The sequence below is a fragment of the Rhamphochromis sp. 'chilingali' genome (assembly GCF_963969265.1).
Source record: "Rhamphochromis sp. 'chilingali' genome assembly, chromosome: 14".
In the NCBI taxonomy this organism is placed as follows: domain Eukaryota; kingdom Metazoa; phylum Chordata; class Actinopteri; order Cichliformes; family Cichlidae; genus Rhamphochromis; species Rhamphochromis sp. 'chilingali'.
The window spans coordinates 35705467-35722311 of NC_137941.1; the positions used below are offsets into that span (position 1 = coordinate 35705467).

The 16845-nt window shown below is 45.1% G+C and overlaps 1 protein-coding gene across 4 annotated transcripts in view; it reads right to left on the reverse strand.

The window, feature by feature from the left end:
• Positions 1-5490: 5490 nt before the first annotated feature.
• Positions 5491-16845, reverse strand: part of kalrna (kalirin RhoGEF kinase a) — a 153687-nt gene continuing 142332 nt past the window's right edge. Inside the window, exons 59-69 of one of the 4 annotated variants that reach the window (XM_080903834.1) lie at positions 13639-13701; positions 13397-13424; positions 12801-12963; positions 11789-11910; positions 11574-11705; positions 11336-11497; positions 10676-10754; positions 10542-10593; positions 9974-10122; positions 9451-9589; positions 5491-9356 (exon numbers count right to left, since the gene is read on the reverse strand). In XM_080903834.1, the coding sequence (XP_080759960.1) occupies positions 8808-9356; positions 9451-9589; positions 9974-10122; positions 10542-10593; positions 10676-10754; positions 11336-11497; positions 11574-11705; positions 11789-11910; positions 12801-12963; positions 13397-13424; positions 13639-13701 (1638 nt within the window). In that variant the 3' untranslated portion in view covers positions 5491-8807. The remainder of the gene's footprint in view (positions 9357-9450; positions 9590-9973; positions 10123-10541; positions 10594-10675; positions 10755-11335; positions 11498-11573; positions 11706-11788; positions 11911-12800; positions 12964-13396; positions 13425-13638; positions 13702-16845) is intronic. The other 3 variants (XM_080903836.1, XM_080903835.1, XM_080903837.1) reach the window with 3 other exon arrangements.

Sequence of the window (16845 nt, forward strand, 5' to 3'; positions counted from 1 at the left end):
AGGGCCTGAGATGTTCCCAGAGAGGTGGAGTCTAAGACCCGACCTGACATACAGACGAACAGGCGCACGCAGACACAAACATGCCTTCCCACCCTCATGCACACATATACAAACACTCAGCACTCACCCGACGTAAGGATAGACATACATGGACACTGTACACACAAGCACACTCCCCAAACATTCTCTATATCCCAGGTCCAGGACTTTTAAGCATATAGTTAGGGATGTATCAGGTGACCCTGAATCCTCGCTCAGTTATGCTGCAGTAGGTGTCGGCTGCTGGGGGCTGTTTCTTCTTTCAGCTTTTCCCCCTCTGTGTGTTCATGCAGCACTCTGCATTTAATCATTAGTTATCAATAACCTCTCTTCCACAGCGTGCCTGCTTTCCTCCTCTCATGTCCAACCAGTGGCAGCAGATGGTACCGCTCCCTAATGCTGGTTCTGTCTTCTTTTTCCTTCCCACTGTCACCAAAGCGCTTGCTTACAGGGGGTCATCTGATTCTTGGCGTTTTCTCTGTGTTATTGCAGAGTCTTTACCTTACAATATAAAGCACATTGAGGCGACTGTTATTTTGATTTGGTGCTACATAAATAAATGTTTATTGAACAAAATGATCATTGCTTTATGCCCAGTTTGGGGTATAGAAGTCAATTAAAGACATGTATTTTATTTATCGGGCTGCACCTGAAATGCAAAATGAAGTTACAGAAGAAAATTGGGTCCACAAATATTTATAACTCCATATTTTCCTTTTCTGTTTACCATGCCATTGATTTACCTGCAGTATAAAATTAATTTCTTCAGCAGCAAGATGATAAATGGTAAAAAATGGCCTGTATTTATATAGCGCTTTACTAGTCCCTAAGGACCCCAAAGCGCTTTACATATCCAGTCATCCACCCATTCACACACACATTCACACACTGGCGATAGCAAGCTACATTGTAGCCACAGCCACCCTGGGGCGCACTGACAGAGGCGAGGCTGCCGGACACTGGCACCACCGGGATGATAAGTTACACAGAGGTCCAGCTCATTCAGCATTCTGCTTTAACCTGTGACATTGTGGGTGTGTATGTGTGTGTGAAGTCTCTCTGAGCGCTAACAAACTCACTCTTGGGATCTTTCCGTACTTCTGTTGTCCTGTTTCTTTTTTTTTCTAATTGCATTTGTCGTGAAAACTGTGACAATCTGACTGCTGTTGGAGGTTACAGAGCATACAAAGTTAGGCCAACATTTGTGCCAACAGCAGGTGCTTCTGGGTACTGCGAGGCGCTTCCTCCCACTGCTCAAAGAGATGTTTGATAATTGGTGAAGAATGGATGGTTGTCTGTCTCTATGCACGAACTGTCCACTGTGTGTCCAGACCTCCATCCATCCATCCATTCGCTTCCACTTATCCTTTTCAGGGTCGCGGGGGGCGCTGGAGCCTATCCCAGCTGTCATAGGGCGAGAGGCGGGGTACACCCTGGACAGGTCGCCAGTCTGTCGCAGGGCCAACACACAGGGACAGACAACCATTCACACCTAGTGGCAATTTGGATTATCCAATTAACCTATCCCCACAAGCTGCATGTCTTTGGACGGTGGGAGGAAGCCGGAGTACCCGGAGAGAACCCACGCAAACACGGGGAGAACATGCAAACTCCACACAGAAAGACCCCGGCCTGATGGTGGAATTGAACTCAGGACCTTCTTGCTGTGCGGCAACAGTGCTAACCACCGTGCCAACATGCTGCCTGACCTTTAATATTGAATTATGAGGCACTGTACAATGTAAAGCAGATATCATTCAAAATAATGGAAATAGTCTTGGTCTTACAAAGCATTATCGCAGCTGGACTGACAAGTATATGATATATACTATATATAACCATAAATTGAAACTTTTATTATATACAATTTATCAGTGGCCAACATACAAATAAGCAGGTTGTTTCTTTGTAAAGAGTAACAAACCAGCAGGCAGGATGAAGTAAGAAGAGGCACTTTATACTCAGATATGCTGCTTCCCACAGTGAAAGCATCAGCACTGATTCTGATGAACACTCTCAGGATACAGCACGGACCGGTCAGTTATAACAGAGGCTTCATAGGACTGCATGAGCCCCAGAGTTTGGCTCTGGGGCTCATTGTTAGTGCAGCTGTCCACACATAATTCCCTTTTCCATTATCCCAGTGGTGCTGGGATGGATCTGATTAATGATTCACAGCAGTCTGGAAACATTTTGATTCACTGGCAGCGTTTCAGTTCAAATTTGGTTTATTTTTCTCCTCATCAAGAGAGAGCACTGATGTCAACAAACCACCGAGCTACTGTACACATCAGGTACAGTTGGAAAGGTTGAAGAACCCGTTGACTGTTGGTGCACTTCCAGATCAGTGACTTTTCAATCACCCCTTTGGTTAAAGAATTATATGTGTGTGTTTTTTACTTTGATTCAATTTTATTTTACTTATAAAGAGTTAAATCTCAACAGTAGTCACATCAAGGTGCTCTCCACAGTAACAGAGAGAAACCCCAACAATCAGACGACCCCATATGAGCGAGCTATTTGGCGACAGTGGAGAGGCTGTGGGTGAGAGGCGAGAGACAAGACCAAAGGCTTGCTGTGGAAGCTAGCCAGAACTCATAACTCAATACAATCATTAGCAATAACTATGCTAAGCCAGCTAATTATTGTCTAGTTAGTGATAAATTCAGTCATGTTTTCAATATATGTCTCATTTATATATTTACATATGTTTATATTATAAAGTTTACAGGCTGTGAACTGAGTATCAATTTGAGTCCACACAGATGATGAAATACTGGGTTTGTGGTTTTTACTTCAAACCGTCCAGGCACGGCAGAGAATGGTCGTCTTTACAGGAATCACTGAACACGTGGAACACGAAACAAACACCTCACTGAGCTCAAATATAGAATTTCTAACATATCACGTTTTTAAGGCCAGGTTTGGCTTCAGAACACCCTGAGTGCTCGACTACATGAAGACTAAGTAAATTTAATGTTCCTCAGTGTAAATTTAAAAAGAATAACTCATCATTTACAATACATTATTGTTTTTAGATTATTCTCAGAGTCTGGACCCTCAGACACACGATTCACTGCATGGGCTCAGGAATACTTCCAGAAACGTGTGAACATAGCTTCCTCTGTCACCCACAAACACAGGTTAAATCCACAAACACCAGTCATTCCTGGACCAAAGCCATTTAAAATCTGATTTTATTGTTTTCAGAAAAAATATGGACACCATGTTCTCCAAAACAATGAGGTGCTGGAGCTTCGCTGCCTGTTACCAGCACTCAGTTTTAGAGCTTGTCTCTCTGATGACATAGAGGTGCAAACGTACCTGGAACTGGCTGCTTGCACATCTGGAAAGCCACCATCAGTGCTGAAAGGTATGTGCAGGTTTAAGGCCAGCATAAGCTCCCATACAGGCAATATCTTTTCCAGTGAATCTTTAACCAAGATCATGCTGAACTGCATGCTGCATTTGTTACAACAGCATGGATTTGTTGTAGAAGGGGCCTTTAACCAAATGAAGACTAATTTGCCACATCGTGAATTTAAAAGTAAGAGAGAGAAGATCCAGGACTGTTACGCAACTAGAATCCTATATTAGCCAGGAGTGAGACAGCATTGCTCTTCCACTAGTCCAGCAGCTCGTCTCCTCAGGTCCCTGACGTTTATGGATCGTTGTTAAAAGAAGAGGGGACGCCATACAGCGGTAAACATGAACCTGTCTGAACTTTTCTGACACATGTTGGTGCCACCAAATTAAAAATGACCTAAGTTTTTCCTTAAACTGCTACAGTTTCTCAGTTTAATCATTGGATATCATTTTTATTCTCCATTTTGAAGGAGACGTTGGATCATGAGATTTACAGATCATTGCATTCAGTTCAGATTCCATATTTTGCACAGTGTTCCAACATTTGCACATTGCACTTATAACCCCAACGAGTTCCTGATCTGTCCTTTTGCCTTCTGGCTATTTTATTCTCCCAATGATCCGTTTATAAATGTGCAAGACCTAAACCCAGATTCTGGTCAATCAAAACACACACCTATCCATCCATCTTGGGCCAAATCATGGGTGCAGTAGCCTGTGTAGCTCAGACCTCCCTCTGCTCAGGTCACAGATATGATCTCTCCAGCACGGGTCTACCCCGGGGCTTCCTTAGGTTGAAACACGCCTCACCCAGGTTTAATGCTCAGCTCTATCTGGACCCGCCTCGCATCACTACAGACACGGTCCCAACATCCCACTTCTCCTCTCCTCACTCATGAAAAAGACCAGGAAATACTTAAACTCAGTTTAAGTAACTCAGTTTAGCAACTGTGACCCAGTATGGACACTTCACCAGCTGAGAGTCATGGCCTCAGGCTTGAAGGTGAAATTCATTCTCACTGCTTCACACTCGGTTGTGAACCATTCCAGTGCAAGCTGGACGCCACCGCCTAATGAAGCCAGCAGAATCACATCCTCTGCAAAAACTAGAGATAATTTTGAGGTCAGAAGTGTGCGTAGAGCACGGCTTTCTCTCCCGAGTCGCCTGACAGTTTGGCAGAATCAGTTTGAAGCAGACCTGAAGCAGTCTCGGTCAAAAGCCTGACAAAACTACTCCCACATGCATGGGCTGAGGTCCAGTCCCTCCTCATGCCTGCCTTCAGGGTGGGGCCACAGTGAACCTGGGCATTTGGCCCCTGACTTTTTGCCCTCCGTATGGGTGTCTGGCCTCTCACCATGGACCAGTTTGCCTGCTAGAGTCTATCAAGGACCCAAACAACACACACACCCCTCCACCACGGTTAGGTGAGTTTACATTTCTTTTTTTAATTAATTAAACTGTATTATTTATCAAACTTAGTTAATAACTTTGTAAGTACTAACAGACAGTATGGGTAAATGTGAGTTGGTTTAAAAAGAGCCAGTAAGTCACCGAGACTAGAACAGCAGTACATACATGTCAGTGCAGCCACGAGTTATTTTACACCATCATCTCATCTTTGCAATTATTGCACACAACGCTGTTCTGAGGGTACAGCACTGGACATATGTTAACAACAACGCTGGGATACGTAGAGCAGGCATGAAACAGGTGAGCAACATCAGCTAGTTTATTCTTACCTTCACCATCACCGGCTCAGTCATGAAGTCAACTGAATCCAGTTTTATTTATGCAGCACCTCAGCACAACAGCAGTTGCCTCAAAGTGCTTTAAACTTGTTTGTATTTCTGCGGCCACCTGTCTTCTATCCAAAGGTTTTTAGGTGGGATTCATTTATTTTGGTTACGGAATTGTTGCCTGCTGTATTTGGAATACCTGGAATACCTGGGAAACCTGGAATACCTGGAATACCTGGTGACTGTGGCGACCAACTTTAATAACTGCCAGCCATCTCTAACAGCCGCTCGGGAAAATGAGTGTCGGCGACACTCATTTTCCCGAGTGACCAGTCGGTCTGTGTGACCTCATCGAGCACCTTTCCTAAAGACACAGCTTGAAACGGTTTTCTTTATTGATTGATTTATTTAGCATGAGAGGTCGAAAAAACTGGGGAAGTCTGCTATTTTTAGTTCAAATAATGAACAAGACCAACAAGTCCACAATAAGACAGCAAGAATCTCTACTAGAAAGAGAGAGTGGTAAAAAAAGAAAAACAGCACTCGGACACACCTGAATCGATTGCAGCTGCAGTGACAGACACTTGGTAATATTTTACCAGACGTCCGATATGAAAGTTGCTTCTAAAGACGAATTCCCTTCCTGTGGACCATTTAGTATCCAAGCATGAACATGAGCTTTGCTGTTGTTTGACACTAAATGCTTAGAGGAAGATTGAGGATGAAAAACGGGGAGTGTGGCGAGTGGGTGAAAGCAGACGACAGAGCACATTCCACAAGAAAGTACATTCATCAGTAAACGTCTGCCTCCCAGGAACAGCGGCCACTTCATCCAAAGGGTCTGCAGCCGCACGAGCACATTTACAAGCTGAATGAATGAGATCCAACCACTACAGTTATTCACCACAGTGACTGGTAAACAAACATACAACAAAACAGACTTCAGGGTGGAGTTTCCCACCTTCACACCAAATGTCACAGGCTTTACTTACAGAAACAGACAGTTTTGTAACCTGATTTCTAAACCATTACTGGTGATTTACATGCAGGTCTTTCCTGATTTGTATTTACTAGTCTGTAAACTACCTACTTTTTGGACAAAGAATCTGTAAACACTGATGCAAACTGTGTCCATGGTGCATCCTGCTAACGTCTGGTAGTCGTCCATATGTACCACAGAAGGCGGCGATCCAGACGCTGTTTGATCTTCCTTGAAGTAATGCCAACATGTTTGCATTTTAACTCCGTTTATTGTGGTTCAGGACAGTCCAGCACATTCACTACAGTTCAGTCAGAGTCTGCTGCTACACGGCTGTACAGTCACACTCGTTTAGTTCAGTAGGTTTAGGCATCCTCTGAACTCCATGTGTCGAGTAAACGGACTGCTCTAGGTCCCCAGAGCAAATATTACACCACCCTTAGTTCAGTCCTGAAATAAATAAACATTTAATAAATTAAAGGTAGATCATAGAAAAGTGCAGTCCTTATTCATGTGGCCTATACGACAGCTACAGGTAACAGTTTCTCCATAAATTATAATTCTACGCATCGTTTTTCTTTGCGGAGAGACTTTTCCATGTAAGTAACAGCATCACACAACATACTGATGCATGTGTGATGAAGTCATGTTAGAAAAACAAAGAAACATCGTCCATACTTAAAGTTTTAGATCCTTACAGATGCTTCGGTAACACTTTATCAGTTTCTAGCTTGAGTGAGTCACAAATACTGTGTCATCAAATATGCAGAGGTGGCAAAACCACAGACAGTCGTCACTTTAGGAGAACGATGGACACTCGTGTTGAAAACTGCTGATTAAACTTCTTAACTCAAGTAAAAGTGAAAATGCACAGAAATGTAAACTGAGCCTCGTGACTGCTGAAACACCTAAATAGTACAAGAACATAGTCGGGGATTAAAGTGGGATTTGGCAGGTGTGAAACTCTCAGATCAGTTGTACGGCTGGAGTGTGGGGAAACCAACATCAGCTCCATTCATTTTGATTGTGTACATTTTGTCTACAGGCTGTGATCGACTGACTTGTGTTGCTGCTGCTCTAAAATGTACCGCTCTTTGTGAATTTAACCAACTGAATTAACAAGATGTAAGCAGAGATTACACAGACTCACAAGGCTGTTTTACACTCCCTCTGTAGCACAAAGATGGAAGTCAGTGAGGGAGTCCAACCAGCATCAGCCGATGTAACAGTGAGCATGAACGCAACAGGTTCTCTGCAGCAGGCAAACATCGTGCACTACTTTAAACTTAAGCACAGTGCTGTAGATGAACCGACTCAGCACTAAGCTGCTCTTTCATGCACACAAAGTCAGAATCCTTTGATTTGTTTTGCAGATGTGTGAGAAAACAAACGGCTGGATCCAAAAACTCAAAACTACATTTAAATGTAATTTCCAATCTAGTTTTTTCACATTTCTCCATCTCTCAGTGAACGCATTCATTTCTCTCCCTGGGAAACAAAGCAGCTGTACTTGCTGTCCACACTGCACACAAACACTTTGTGTGTTTATATTTGTTGAGTTGTTTAAAGGTACATTTAAAATGATCTGCCAGTTAAAACATCGTTACTTCCTCTTCTGTAGTGCTAGCTACATGCTGAAGTGCATCGCAGCTCATGGTATCTACACCAAAAATGTTTTTTGTTGCGGTCCACTTTACCCCCCGAGTAGAGCTATTAATGTATGTGTGATGTATAACTGATATGTTTTTGCCTCTTGTCGTAACAGGATTGTCGTCGATGTTACTGTCCTCAACATTTAGGTTCAAATCTGTTCCAGAGGGCCTGCAGTGATGTGAAATGATAATAATATTACCCCTTAAATGTGTCAAAGCTAAAGTAATGAGCCTTTTATGAAAATGTAGGGAGTAAATACAGATACCTGAAAATCCTACTTAAGTACTGTAACAGAGTAGTTGTTATTTCCCACCTCTGTAGTAATCTGTAATCTGTTGCCTGAAAGGAGTAAAAACAGGGGAAAGAAAAGTGACAAAGAAACTGGAGAAGAGGAAGAAGATATTTTGAATACCAGCATATTCGAGTAAACTGTGGGGAAATATATTTCCCTTCAAAAGTGTAGCTGAAGTTTATCGATATGCAAATATAATTTTTAGGACACTGTGCTGACACTGTCCTTGAAAGGAAATGATTACAAATATACTAGAAACAGGCTCATCACGGTGTTCCTGCAACTGTCCAACTACCTGCAGTTCAAACAGCACTTTGTGCAGGACCCTCTATTAAGCGACAGGCAGCACTGCCCCAGAGCCTGAGATCAACTGCACGAGTCCTCAGCTCAGCGAGAGGCCTCTGCAAAGTCCCAACAGTTAGTTACATGACGGTAAACTGGAGCCAACACATCCAGTTCCACCTTAGTCCAGCTGACTTCTTTGGGTTCTTGTGGTGTTTTGGCAGTTTACCTGACCCGCTTCATGTGTCATTGCTGAAATCGGTAAATGAACAAATAACAAGGTAATAGAATAAATAAATATTCTGGGGTTAAGGTTTTGGTCTACAGGGGACTGATCGTGGTCCTGCAGTAGCAAGAGTTTCCATTTTGCACCACAGGAAGGATTCAGCACCAAACATCTGTCCCACGCACACACTGACAGACAGACAATCAAACGCTCCTGTGGGAGTTCAGATCCCGTCACAGTGTGTTTCCCATGCCGCTGCTCACCAGCCCTTTCACGTTCATAATGGGCCGAACGTCGTGCAGTTGTCTCCTTCGATCGATAAATGTGGCCAACCGTGCCGTGTCCAGTGGTGTCTTGGAGTACTCCCCACCTCCACGACCCACCCACAGATGTTGGAGACAGGAAGTAGCACTCGGCCGTTTCCTGGGATCCTGCTGCAGTAATGATGACACAAAATCCCTCGCCACCTGGCTCACATTGCAGAAGTATTCATCTGGGAAGCAGAAGTCTAGGCGGCAGATGTTGATGCAGGTTTCCTCCGGTGACTCATCCAGAAACGGAGAAACGCCACTAAGCATGACATAAGCCAGAACACCCAAGCTCCACATGTCTGTGGCCACGGAGACTGGAGCGCCACGGATCAGCTCAGGCGCAGCGAACTCTGGATTCCCGAGCAAGAGGTGGACGTATCGGCGGTGGGCAGACAACTGGACAGCATCGCCAAAATCGATTAACTTAATACTGGGCATGGGAGAATGGAGGTTGACCATGATGTTCTCGGGCTACAGCAAAAACAGAGTTATGACTTAGACACAGGTGAGCAAACAACAATTGTCAATATTTTTCTTTTCATATGTGACAAAAACCTGCAGTCACCTTCAGGTCTTGGTGTGCCACTCTACAGGTATGAAGGTGCTCCAGGGCCTCCAGTGTTTCTCTGATGAAGAAGGCCACCTTCTCCTCCATCAGCTCATCGTGGGCAACCAGATAATCAAGCAAGCGGCCATCCTCCAGTCTAACATGGAAACACAGACAAGTTTCGATTTCTGCACTGTGTGGTTGAATGAATCGCTCAGTAGACCCGCTATTACACACAGCTGTGAATATGCACTGCAGGCTTTGTAACTCATTCACTGTGAATGGGTGATGTCACACGTTCACATTATGGAGCAGCTGTTCTGCTTTGCTCGTCCTGGTTGTGCTGACAAAGTGTAAACATTATGAAAACATTCAAAGAGAGCAAAGTTGAAAAGAAAACTATTAAAAAGTAACAGCCATCTAGTTTGGTTCATACCAAACCACGCGGGCTCTAAAAGCAGCTGAAAACTCTACTTGTTGTGAAAAACAAGCAAAAACACAACGATAAAAAAACCGTGCAGCAGCCAAACACTGGACTTACAGCTCCAGGACGAGCATCAGACAGGAGGGAGACTCGTAGGTGTCCAACAATGACACCAGCTGGTGATTCTGGACATATTGCAGAATGTCTGCCTCATGAGCCACTTGCTCCTTCTTCTGCATCTTCTTGCTCACAAACTTCACTGCCACCTAGTGGAGAACAAAGGCAAAACACTTAAACGTGCAATATAGTTTTTTCTATGCCGAGGTGCATCCATTTGACTAGTTCCATCCAACTTGAGGTTCAGTATCTTGCCCAACATACAAGCGATTAGTTGATGAGCTGCTCTACCTCCTGAGCTGCAGCCACCCCGCCTGAAGTTAAAGTTTTGAGACAAAACCACTCTGCACGATGACATATTGTGGATTTTTCATCAAGGTGGCGCAGAGCTGATTATAAGGATTTACAGCCAGATAATAAAATGCTTGTTTGTGCAAACACAGACAGATTATCAAGTTTATCTATACGATCATTAAAACAGGTTACATCTTGAATGTGTCTGCATCTCACAGTAGCTGATAAAATATCAAGTTTAATTTTTAAGAAGTTAAACAAAAGGAACAAGTACCTCTTTCTTAGTGGACCTGTTGACACACTTCCGTACCACTGAGAACCGTCCCCTGGTCAAAGCAAGTGAGACTGCATTAAAAACCGGCTGCTTTGGCTCGATAGAGACGTTATTTGTGACTGAAATCGTTTTACCTTCCAATCTCACAGATCTCAGTAAAGGTTGACTCAAAGTTTTCCTTCCAATGAATGCCCGTCCCATCACAGCCAGAGTCTGGACAAAGAACAAATACATAAGTAAGATAATTCCCCCTGAACATGTCAGCATTAGTGGAGAAATTGTTTTCATTTCCTCTTTCTTTACTCTTAGGTGGAGAGGTGGTTCGCCTTGATCTACCGGTGTTTATGCCCATGGGCAGAGGTGCCCGGTCAGCTCATTGCCTCATCAGTGCTGTGTAATAAGGACAAGCTGTAGCAGTTATTTTCCACATGGTGGTGAATCGGCTTCAGCGTGCCTCGCCTGTTCTCCCCTACTTCCCTTTCTGGACTGAAAAGCTCACAGCCAGATCAGCGCTCAGGCTTTATGAGTCTGTGGAATCAGGACTTACCCGAGGCTCACCTGCCTGCCCACTCTCCAGCAAACAACCTTCTTCATTTACTCCTCTCTACTGTGATATATTTCCAGGGGTGGAGTGTGTCATACTCTCACCAGCTGATGGCAAATTCAATTTCAAATCTTTGAGATTTTAAAACTGTTCACCTTCAGGTCTAGGATGCATTCAAGGATACCTTTTGGTATCCTTGAATGCATCCTCATGCATTTACTTTTCTTTGTTAAGAGCACGTGCGACTTACTGCTGCTGGCTAGTGTGACCATATTTGAGGGCTCCGATGGTGGGCCGACACCCCAGCGGTTGGAGGCCCGAACTCTGAACTGATAGTGACCTCCGGGGATCAGAGAGTCGATCTGCACACATTCCTCCCTGCTGCTGGCCACCTGCTGCCACAGGAACGAGTCTGTGAGTGAAAGAGGAGGAAAGGTCAGTCTGTTTGAACATCACTACAGAACAATTCCAGTGGCTAGTACACAGACCTTCCTGTCTATACTCCACAGTGTAGCTGCTGACAGTACAGTGGGCAGATGAAGGTGGGGGCAGCCAGTGGATCATCACCGCTGTGCTGCTGGCCTCCTGAGCCACAGGTCTCACTGGGGCTGCTGGGATACCTGCAAGCCAAGACAAAAATAGTCAACCCCAAATCAACAGTAACCGTCTCAAATGGTCCTCAGTGTTAATCAAAGTGCGACACCTTGGACTTTGATGGAGGCAGAGGAGGATGCAGTGCCGTGGTCATTAACAGCAACACAGGTGTAGATTCCTGTATCCTGAGGCATCAGATTACAGACTTTCAACAAGATGTCACCTGTATCCCTGCACAGTGCGTAGGAGTATGGAGAGAGGAGGAAAGATCAAAAGGCTGCACTCATAGAGGGTACTACTTATAGTGGTGTGAAGACGTGTTTGCCCCCTTCCTGATTTCCTGTGTGAAAAAATAATTGGCATCCGATCACATCTGGCGTAAAAGTAACACAGCATTTCTGAAAAGGAACATCGTACCAACAGTAAACCATGGTAGTGGGAGTGTAATTGTCTGTGGCTGTTTTGCTGCTGTGGAAAATGGAACCATGACTTCTGCTGTCTGAAGGAGAACATCTGGCCACCTCTTTGTGACCTCTAGGTGAAGTGCCCTTGAGTTCTGCAGCAGGACGGTGATCCAAAGCAGCAAGTCCACCTCTGAATGGCTTAAGAAAAGCAAAATGAAGACTTTGGAGTGGCCTAGCCAAAGTCCTGATCTGAATCTGACTGAGGAGCTGTGGCATGAGGCTGTTCGTGCTTGAAAACCCTCCGATGGCTCAATTACAATTATTCTACAAGCATCAGTGGGCCAAAATTCCTCCAACACGATGCAAAAGACTCACTGCCAAACGTTCAGTTGATTGTAGTTGTTGCTGCTTAGTTACTAGGTTTTTCACACATGGCCATGAGGGTTTAGTCTTTTTCCCTTAATAAACACCTTCATTTAGAAACTGCATTTTGTTTTTACTTGTGTGAGTTTTGTCTGATATTTAAATCTGGTTGATGATCGGAAACGCATAGAAATCAGGAAGGGGGTGAACACTTTTACACCACTGTATGTTTAAAAGTCAAAACACTGAAGGAGAAGCAGGTGAGGAAAAACAAGAATCTGAATGCAGCATTGAAATGGTCCTCTGGAAAGCCTTCATGGACACATCTGGTGTTCCTCGTGGTCTCTTTGTTACCTGATGTCTATGGTGAAGCGGCTGTTGTTGGTCACTGGATTCTGGTCGGGGCCCTTCAGAGTGACTGAAGGTTTAGGCCGTCCTGAGACTTTACAGCAGAGGACTACGGTCTCTCCGAATGCACATACCACATCTGACAGTGGGACCAAGAACTCTGGAGCCACTGCACACAGAAAACGCATCACAAACCACGTTCCCCTCAGCTCTTAGTTAAAATGTCCACAGTTTATCACGTTGTTGTTTCTGAGCGAAGGCATGTGTGACCTCAAGCATTCTCAGCTCAGTTCTGTAGTTTTTGGGAACAGTTCAAACCTCTCTCATGTATTCAGAAGGAATTGTTGCATTGCTGTTATACTGCATTAGCATAAATAATGACCAGTTTTGCCAAATCACTCGATTCAGATCAGAATAATCAGGCTGATTCTAGCACATCATTTATTACCAGGTTTGCTGCTGTTCCAGACTGACATAGGAGTTGGGGCTTCTTGTACTCCCGTGGTAGTGAAAAGCATTTGGAAGCCTCTTGGCTTTGTCACACAACTTATTCAATGAATAAATAAATGTAATTTGCATTAACTGCCTTATGTATGTCTCACCTTCCTGGATGAAGTTTGGGTTCAGAAGCTGGAAAATAATTAGATGTGGATTAGTTTTCAGCATATATGAAGCAGTATTATATAAAATGAATTTATACATAATAGTTCCAGATTTTAAACTTCTTAAATTCTCTCACATTTGTCTCCAACACAGTGTTTGTCTAATGCTGATATAATAATTCAATAGAAAAGTATTCAACACCGAGTCAGAGATCTTTTCAATGAAAATGAACAGCTGGTACCTCCATGCCCGTCTTTGGGTCAATGTCATCACCACAATCTGAATCATCTGAAGTTTGGACCTCCTGGTGGAGGAAGAAACAAGGGAAAAGAATAAAAGGGGAATGGAGGCACATAAAAGTCAAAGGTAAGAGAATGGAGATGGGACATAAAAAAGGTGAAACATGTACAAAAACAAGGAAAACGGGAACGACAGGAGGAAAGAGTACGAGAGGGGACAGATGCAGACGAAGTTGAGCAGAACCAAAACAGAAAAAATGATGTCAAATATGAAAAGAGATGAAAGAGAACAAAGGAAAGATTCTGAGAATATGAGAAAAAATGAGAGCAAAACAGTGGCTACAGTGGACACTTCAGATCCTACTCACCTGAGAGTCCTTTTGGATTTTTCTGACACACTGTAAAACTGCCACCATTTGTCTTTCCATTAAGTGATAATTAGAAGTTTTGAGGCTACTAATCAGTCCTTTAAGACTGTAAATCTAACCTTATCACCAGAAAATGTTCAAACTGTTAAACCTGCGATAAGCCAAAATCTTTGGTTGGGGAGTGCAGTACGACTCTTAGAATGATTCGCTACCTTATCGTGGTGGAGGGGTGTGCGTGTCCCAGGGATTCTAGAGGCTATGTTCTCGGGAGGCTTTGCCTCCTATTAGGGTCTCCAATGGCAAACTGGCAAACTGGGTCATGCATTAGTACATGGGGCCCGACTGGCCACAGCCTGAGAGGGACACGGGCCCATCCTCCTGTAGGCCCACCACCCACAGGAAGGTCAGGTTCAATAAGTGGAGGCCCTGGCGGACCGATCCCTGGCTACCAAGACTAGCAATTAGGAGAATGTCACTGGCGGGGAAGGAGCCTGAGTTAGTGCGTAAGGTTGAGCGGTACTGGCTAGGTATAGTCAGGCTCACCTCAACGCACGGCTTGGAACTAGTCTCCTGGAGAAGGGCTGGACTCTGTCTCAGTCATGAGTTGCCCTTGGTGAAAGATGCTGGGTGAGTATCCTAGTATCCCCTTCGGCTTGCTGCCTGTACTATGGTGTTTCTCTTGGTGGACGAGAGGGTTTGTTCCCTGCACCTTTGGGTCGGAGAATGTGTCCTGACTGTCGTCTGTGCTTATGCGCTGGACGACGGTTCAGAGCACCCAGCCTTCTTGGAGTCCCTGGGCAGCGTGCTCAAGGATGCTCCACCTGTGGACTTTGCTGTACTACTGGGAAACTTCAACGTTCATGTGGGCAACAACAGTGAGATCTGAACCCGAGCAGCATTTTGTTGTTGTTTGTCAATAATGAACACCATGTCTGAACTTAAGGGTGTCTATAAGTATATATGGCACTAGGACGTCCTATCGGGCTTGGTTAGCCCGTGGGACTTCGGAGGCAGCTGATAGGTACCAACAGGCCAAGCGGAACATGGCTTGGGCAGTAGCTGAAGCAAAAATTTGGGTGTGGGAGGAGTTCGGAGATGCCGTGGAAAAAGACATGCGGATGGCCTCAAAGAGATTATGGCAAATGGCCAGGCGACTCAGGAGGGGAAAGTGGTGCTCTACCTGCACTGTGTATAGTGCGGGTGGAGCGCTGCTGACTTCAACTGAGAACATTGTCGGGCGGCTGGAATACTTCGAGGATCTTCTTTATCCCACTGGCATGTCTTCCGTGGAGGAAGCAGACTCTGGGGACAAGGCTTCTTTCTCCGCAGGTGAGGTCACTGAGGCTCCTTGGTGGCAGGGCCCCTGAGGGATGAGGTTCGCCCTGAATTCCTGAAGGCTCTGAATGTTATAGGGCTGTCTTGATTGACAATCCTCTACAATGCTGCGTGAAAATCAGGGGCAGTACCTCTGGATTTGCAGACCAGGGTGGTGGTTCCCATCTTTAAGAAGGTTGTGTTTCAACTATAGGAGGATCACACACACTCAGCTTTGCTGGGAAAGTCTATGCCAGGGTGTTGGAAAAGAAAGTTCATCCATTAGTCAAACCTCGGATACAGGAGGAACAATGCAGTTTTCGTCTTGGTTGTGGAACACTGGACCAGCTCTTTACCCACTCAATGATATTTGAGGGTGCATGGGAGTTTGCCCAACCAGTCTAAATGTGCTTTGTGGACTTGGAGAAGGAACTCGACCGTGTCCCTCAGAGTGTGCTATGGGAGGTGCTACGGGAGTATGGGGTGTCTGACCCATTGCTACAGGCCATTTGATCCTTAAACAGCCGTTGCAAGAGCTTGGTCCGCATAGCCATAAGCAATAAGTAATCGTTTCCGGTGAGTGATAGACTCTGCCCATTGTCACAGATTCTGTTCGTAATCTTTATGGACAGAATTTCTAGGTGGAGCCAAGTGGCGGAGGGCTTTCATTTGGGTCGTCTGAGAATCTCATTTCTGCTTTTCACAGATGATGTGGTTCTGTTGGCTTCATTGGGTGATGGCCTCCAACTTGCACTTGAATGGTTCACAGGCGAATCTGAAGCGGTGGGAATGAGAACCAGCACCTCCAAGTGTGAGGCCATGGTCCTAAGCTGGAAAAGGGTGGAGTGCCCACTCCTGGTCAGGGAAGAGCTCCTACCCTGAGTGGAGGAGTTTAAGTATCTCGGGGTCTTGCTTATGAGTGACGGGAGAAGGGAGATCAACAGGGTGGTGATTAGTGCTGTGGCTACAGTGATGCAGAAAAAAGCGAAGCTCTCAATTTACCGGTCGATCTATGTCCCTACCCTCACCCTATGGTCACGAGCTGTGCGTAGTGACCAAAAGAATATGATCGCGGAGAAAAGTGGCAGTAATGAGCTTCCTCCGTAGGGTGGATGGCCTCTCCCTTACTGATAGGGTGAGGAGTTCGGCCATCCAGGAGGTGTTCAACATTGAAAGGAGCCAGCTGAGGTGGTTCGGGCATCTGACATGGATGCCTCCTGGGCGCCTCCTGGGCGAGGTGTTCTGGGCATGCCCCACCAGCAGGCGGCCCCCCCAGGGCAGAACCAGGACACGCTGGAGAGATTATATCTCTCGGCTGGCCGGGAAGGCCTTGGTGTTCCCCTGGACAAGCTAGAGGAGGTGGATGGGGAGGAGGAGTCCTGGGCTTCTCTGCTTAGGCTGCTGCCTCCACGACCCAGCTTCAGATAAGCGGAAGAAGGTCGATGGATGGATCCTAGAGTATCTGTCTTCATAAGATTATTATAACGCTAGATATATATACAAAAGGACAATGTATATCTGATATGT